At 33.4% G+C, this 7717-nt stretch overlaps 1 protein-coding gene across 10 annotated transcripts in view; it reads right to left on the bottom strand.

The window, feature by feature from the left end:
* LOC107715650 (nuclear factor 1 X-type-like) overlaps positions 1–7717 on the bottom strand; it is a 182136-nt gene that overhangs the window by 156502 nt on the left and 17917 nt on the right. For all 10 annotated transcript variants that reach the window (XM_016521817.1, XM_016521809.1, XM_016521813.1 and 7 more), the window contains exon 2: positions 1887–1970. In XM_016521817.1, the coding sequence (XP_016377303.1) occupies positions 1887–1970 (84 nt within the window). The remainder of the gene's footprint in view (positions 1–1886; positions 1971–7717) is intronic.

Below are 7717 nucleotides of genomic sequence, written 5' to 3' on the forward strand. Positions count from 1 at the left end.
TATATGTGTGTGTACTGTGTATATTTATTATGTATATATAAATACACACACCTGCATGTAAATATTTAAGAAAAATATGTTATGTTTATACATTAAATATTTTTATATATGATATAATTTATATGAATATAAATATATACATATGTAAATACATGTAAATATTTTCAAAATATATGCTGTATGTGTATATATACATAATAAATCTACACACAGATGTATTATGTAAACAAAAACTTTTATTTTGGATGCGATTAATCGCGATTAATCGTTTGACAGCACTAATTTTAAGATGCCATTTATTACTGTGATCAAAGCTGAATTTTCAGCATCATTACTCCAGTCTTCAGTGTCACAGGATCCTTCAGAAATCATTCTAATATGATGATTTGACGCTCAAGAAACATTTCTGATTATTTTCAACGTAGAAAACGGTTGTGCTGCTTCATACTTTTGAGAAAAGTGTGAGACACTACCATTGAAAAGTTTGGGATAAACGAATAAATAAATACATTTTATTCAACAAGGATGAATTAATTTGATCAAGCGACAATATAGACATTTATAATGTTACAAAAGATTTATATTTCAAATAAATGCTGTTCTTTTGATATTTCTATTCATCCAAGAATCCTAAAAAACAAATGTATCATGGTATCCACAAATAATGTAAGCACTGATAATAAGAACCATTATTAATCATTGAGCACCAATAATAACTGATAAACATTGAGCATCAAATCATCATATTAAAATGATTTCTGAAGGATCATGTGACACTGAAGACTGGAGTAATGATGCTGAAAATTCAGCTTTGATCACAGAAATAAATTACATTTTAAAATATATTCACATACAAAACAGTTCTTTTAAATTACAATAATACTTCACAATATTACTGTATTTTTTAACAAATAAATGCAGCCTTGGTGAGCAGAAGAGACTTCTTTCAAACTTTGACCAGTAGTGTGTGGGAAAAGTGATCTCATCCCTAACTTTGCCGTCTGCATGCATGATGATATGGTTAGTTGCATTTTAATATTTGCATTTAGAATTGTTTTTTTTTCTCTGCGGTCACATTTTGGGTCAAAACCCACCGGTTGAGAACCACTGATTCGATATGAGGTTCATAACCAAAATACTAATTCACTAAGACACCATGACGAAACTTTTAATGAGCTGCTGCTGGTTTCTCCACAAAATAAAACTAGAAAAGCACAATGCTATAAAAATACAGCCAGGCCCTCCTTTTCCTCTAAATGAACTCGACGGACGATATCGTCTGACACATTCCTGATATCCAGCTATATTTTACACCTCAGCCCCTTCTGTACTTCCAGCCAATCGCGTTTCATCCTTTTCCCTCCATTTCTGCGACCGCCTGCTCCCCGAGACGCCGGAGCAACCCAGATTTTTTTCTCCTCAAAACGTTGGCAAAAGCGATGCGCTGGAAACGAGGACTAGAAAAGCGGCTCCCAGCTCATTAACAGTCTCATTTTCAGTCATCCACAGACTCCCCTTCCCATCTCTCCATCTCTCCGCCCTTCTGTTTTTATGACCGTTTTATTTCACTCCCATCGCTGTAAATCCAGCACGCTCGCTGGGTGGAATTTTAAAAGCTGCACTTCTTTCTGTTTTTTCTTCGCCCTCCCTTCCTTGCAGTCCTGCCCTCGTGTATACTTCTCATTTTATAGAAGTACGCACGTTATAATTTTCATTTCCCACAAGAAAACAGGCTCCGGTGGAGTTATGAGACTCACTTTCTGCACAGTGTTTTTCTGTGTTTCACTGCATATGTGCATATGGAAATAATAATCATGGTTACAGTATATTTTGTAGTGACATCAATAACAATGCTGAAGCAGTAATGGAGTAATAAGCAGACGCACCCTGTAGGAATCCGACACTACGAAACACTCTGGTATCCCAGGACCTCTGGACGGGTCTTCATTCACCAGAAACGGTTCGGTGGCCTGAAACATAATCAATAACAGTCATCAGCATTAGAATCACAATGCCTTTGCTACTTTTTACCATTCGCTCTTATTTCTTGGGTTGCTCATTGTTTGGAGGTTTCAAATCATATGATCATGTTGTAGGTTCTTCAGATCAGTGTTTGAGTCTCTGGGTTCTTAAAACACAATCATAGATGGTTTTTGAAAAGAACTAGAAAATAAAAAGCCCTTAAATGTTGTGCAGATTTGAAAACCTTTCAAAATAAAGCTTTTTCTGCTTCTTTAGGGGAACTGAAAGATTTTTGGACACTAGCAAGAACGTGAATGAATAAACACACACACACACACAAATATTTCAAATATACAACTCATCTTTCACCTTTTTATTTATAATATTTATACATGTAAAGTACATCAACAGAATTATTAATTCCTTATTTATTAAAAAATAAATAAAAATAAATAAATAAAAAACATATATATATATTTATATATTATTTAATCAAAAAAAGATTAAATATATTAATTTTTTTATATTTATTTATTTTTAATATGTTCTAATAATCACACAAATATTTCAAAAACACAACTCCACACCATTTTTTATATTATATATTTACACATTTTGTATTTTTAATAAATTTATTTATGTCTTTTTTTTTGTACTTGCATGTAAATATAAATATTTAAAAAAAAAAATGAATAAAATATTCATTCATAAAGTACATAAACATACAATTTTAAACACTAATATATAATATTATATTATAATATAATATATAACATTAATACTTTTATATAGCCTAAGTACATAAGCATATAATTATAAATTATTTATATATTTGATTTAATTATAATAAAAAAATAATACATGTAATATTTAGGATTTAAGACATTATTTTATTACAGCTAATTTTATTATAAATACAACTCATCCGGCACCTATTTTAAATATTTATATGATCTATTTACATTTATTGTATATATATAAATACACATAAACATCAGAATATCACAGACAATTGAAGGTGGACTCTTTTGGCTTAAGCCAGTAAAACTGAAACAGCTTAACAACCACGTAGAACACCTTAGCAACCATCACGGCAGTGAATTTTGCACAGGCAAACACCACACTTCAGAAAGAGTAAAATCTCTGTTGTGAAAGTTGTGAGTGAACACAACACTTTGTGCGAGCCGTGTGCAGTGCTGGAGTCCATCTTAAACTCAATGCAGCTCTGCATGCGGCGCACAGTCAGGCCAGACTCTCCAAACTGGTTCCCGTTCACACCTCCTGACTTCCCAGGATATCCGTGACTTATTCAGCACAAACCTCTCACACAGCGGCACGACCGCCAAGGTGGTTTGTGTTTTTTCTCTCAGAGTGTCGTGTCCATTCATCCCAGTTCATTTGTATGCTGGGAGCTGTGCTGACTGGGTGTGCAGAACTGAATGAGACCCCATTCCAGTTTGTCCATCAGTAGGACGATGTTAAATCACACAGTAAAGCCGGGGGCAAAAGCAATGTCTGTTCACACAGCGGCATTATCGGGCAAGAGGTCTATTTTGAGTAACGTGATTAAGTAGTACACAAAGAGCCAGACTGAAAGATCTGCTGCTCACAAGCTGATCGTGATGAGACTTAATAAAGATCTCAGTTATTTCTACATGAAGTATCAGGATTGTCTTGGATGCTTCTCCTAAAATCCCTTTAGAAATAGACAAAAATGTGACTCAAACTGATATACAGTAAACACAGAGAGCTCTAAAATGGATGTTGCAGCTCAGATCATCTTGATGAGAAATATTTGAGCTCATATTGAGCACAGTTCCAGACATTAGTTTCATGTGCATCATATATGCACATAGGCTATTTGTTTGTGAAATCTGCATGCAAAAGTTTTCATGAACAAATCTTGATTCATCAATAACTTTTTACTATTATTTATTCTTCTAAACCCTTGGGAAGATATATTAACAACTGAAACCACAGGTATGCAAACATCACATACTTTCGGTGACCTTATAAACATGAAATTTGATACATAGATATTTCATAGCTATATACATGCATGTTTATACAGTATTTCATATATGCATGTGTTTATATATAAATATTTATACAAATTATAAAATATATTGATAAAATATATTTAAGATGAAATAATATATCTAAAATATTTTTTAAATATATTCAAAATATTTTTAACATCTCAGATGTTTTTTGCTAGACAGCAGTGAGTGCTTCGTTATAAAAAGTACTTATTTTGTATATATGTATATTTATATATATATATACTTTTATTTTGGATGCGATTAATCACGATTAATCGTTTGACAGCACTAATATATATATATATATATATATTCGAGATATTAAAAAGTTTTCATATTTCTTTTTTATTGAATGAAACTTCCTTCGACCTCCGAAGAAACCCCCAGTATCCCAGATGAGGAGAATTCCTGTTGTCCTTAAGAAAAAGATATATACTGTATTTTAATGCAGTTGAGACTGGAGCAAACTCTGCTGCACACATTCCCTGGATTAAACCTGTCTCTAAAATGCACTCCTATAAAAATACATGCAGCACTAAAATAACAGACGCATAGATGTGTGTGCGCACACACACACACAATACTATAATAGATCCCAGACACTGGCTAACCAAAATGTGGCTGCAACACCAGCTATTCATATCCACAGCAATGAAAGACTGCATACGCTCTCGCTCTCTCCTCTCACAACACATCCATAAGTCAAAGCGCTTAACTAAACAAACTGTAGAACGACAACTAAGACTTAACCGATCCAACTGGTTGTTACTTTCAGAATGTGTGCACTCTTAAAAATAAAGGTCTCAATTGCGGGTTTTCACTGTGATAACATAGAAGAACCATTTCAGTGAACAGTTCTTAAAAGAACCATTTTTCTTAGCGTGAAGAACATTTTAAATATTTAAAGAACCCTTTCCCCAAACTTTAGTGGAATGGAAAGATTCCATAGATTAAAATTAAAATTAAAATTCTGTCATCATTTACTCACCCTCAGGTTGTTCCAAACATCTATGAGTTCCTTTCTTCTGTTAAAGACAAAAGAAAATATGATGGTAACCAAACAGTTGACGGTACCCATTGACTTCCATAGTATAGAAAAAAATACTAAGGAAGCCAATGGCTAGCATCAACTATTTGGTCACCAATATTCTTCAAAATATCTTGTTTTGTATTCAGCAGAAGAAATTCATGCAGGAATAAGTGGAAAGTGAATAAATGATGACAGATTTTTCATTTTTGGATGAACTATTCCTTTAAAGGTTCTTTATAAAACCATCAATACCAATAATAATAAAAAAAAACTTAATTTTTTTAAAGAACAGTTAGATTTACATTTTATGAAGACTTTAGATCTGCTCAAATCACTAACCATAAGTATGATCAACGTTTCATTTATTTGTGTTAACTGTCCTCAAAATCATCATATATAAAAATACTCTTCGTCAAACAGCTTTTCTAATAGATAAAAGCGATGGACAGAGAAACAGGGGCAGGTCAGACATAGTGACAGATGAGCCCCTCTTTTCCGCTCGGTTTGCCTTCACACTTTAAAGTAACATGGTTTGTCTGAGTCTACACTGATTGTTTGATGTAGTTCCCTGTAGATCTGTCCCCCTTCTCCCTCTCTGTGGATGTTTATGGAGTGTGGTACTGTATCAATTAAACATGCCACCCTTTTCTATATATACGCAGAATATGCCTGATCCATATGGCCAGCCCTGAGCGAAACCGCTCCCTAGGCCCTTCATAATTAACTCTTGAGTATCAACACAAACATATTCAGAGGCGAACGACGGACAGCCATATTCAAAATGTCTGCTGATGGGATATTAAGGGCCTGTAACATTTCATGTTTGCTCACAGGGGATCCCAAAATTGCCCTGCTATGAAGATTATAGGTAGTAATGCATAATGTGAAACGTGAATCGTGTAGCAATCACAACAAAAGTGATATGGGACATGTTTGTTTGAAAATCATGGTAGGAAAGAAAAAGAAAAAAAATGTAGCATACTAAACACATTATAATCAGTACTATAATTGTGGTTGAACTGGTTGTTACTTTCAGAAAGTATAAAAACAGAAACTTGCTGAATGGACTAGATTTTTACATTTACATGAGAAAATATAAGCGGTTCTGGGCATTTTGAGTTGTTTTTCAATATCAAAATCTTAAAGGGATTGTTGACACTTGACAGTAGCCATTGACTTCCACAGTATTTTTTCCATACTAAGTTCCCTGCTTCTTAGATGTTTCTCCTGAGATAAAGGCTCTAGTTTCTCCTCTAGAGTTTCACAAGAGATTTTAAGTGTCTCCAAATGTGGTTAGATTTTCCAGAAACTTTAATCAAATGTCAAAGATCTCAATATTAACGCATATTTCTCATCAAAATCTTTGAAGGACAACTCATCTGAGCTGCTATCCATATCCATTGTATAGACTTGTAATGTGCTATACTCATTTCTTAAAGTCTCCTACATATATATATATATATATATATATATATGAGCAATATCACTCGAGTACGAGAGCGATACTGGCTCTATATCAGCAATCACAGCCGCTGATATAGAGCTGGTATCACTCAAGTACGAGAGTGATATTGCGTTTCTACAACAGTTGGACGGAACATTGTACGTGATTTCATCCATTTTGCTAAACTCATCCATGCCCTCTCTAAAAAAAAACATATTAGCAAATCACAACATGCAAAAATAGGTCAGAAGCACATAGTGTGTTCTGATTGGCTGGTCTTCTTCGTTAGCTTAAAAAAGTGCAAATGCTCCCAATTCTTTAGCGTGGCTAAAGAAACGTTTGGGATTTATCATGCTTCTGAAAATAATCCTAATTTTCTTTATGCAAAAATATAATACATGACAATCGCATTCGATTCATCGTGCAGCCCTAAGTTATAGCATCTGAAATTACAGCATCATTAAGTTTTTCTTGTATTGTGACATTATCTTAATGACATTACATTATACATGTGTATATATTTCATAATATCATAGATAGATAGATAGATAGATAGATAATATTTTTATGTCAGTAATGATATTTTAATAAGAATTATTGTGAATTTGGGTGAGAAATGTAACAAAAATGTGACCTGAAAATGTGACAATACAAAACATTAAAAAAATATATCGCTGTACGTGATTTCATCCATTTTGCTAAACTCATCCATGCCCTCTCTAAAAAAAAACATATAAGCAAATCACAACATGCAAAAATAGGTCAGAAGCACATAGTGTGTTCTGATTGGCTGGTCTTCTTCGTTAGCTTAAAAAAGTGCAAATGCTCCCAATTCTTTAGCGTGGCTAAAGAAACGTTTGGGATTTATCATGCTTCTGAAAATAATCCTAATTTTCTTTATGCAAAAATATAATTTCTTATTTTTTTTCTTTTCTTTTTTTGGGTGAATTGAGACCTGCCTATGTTTTGGTAAGGTTCACGCTTGCACTTTCATATACTATAACTTTAACTTAAAACAACAACAACTCAAATTAAAACTATCTTCACGATATCCCTCTTTACATCCTAATTCATGTGTTCACAGATAAGAGAAACTGACAGTCGACAGAACTTCTACATAACTGTTAACGCTCTACAAACCCAGGTAACACGGCAGACACATCAAAGCTGAGCGAGGGAGGGAGGGGGATTTGTTTTTTAAAAGCAGCGAGGGGGGAAATATATGAAAGCAGAAATGTA

Source organism: Sinocyclocheilus rhinocerous, unplaced genomic scaffold (genome assembly GCF_001515625.1).
Source record: "Sinocyclocheilus rhinocerous isolate Xijiao unplaced genomic scaffold, SAMN03320098_v1.1 scaffold239, whole genome shotgun sequence".
Taxonomy (NCBI): domain Eukaryota; kingdom Metazoa; phylum Chordata; class Actinopteri; order Cypriniformes; family Cyprinidae; genus Sinocyclocheilus; species Sinocyclocheilus rhinocerous.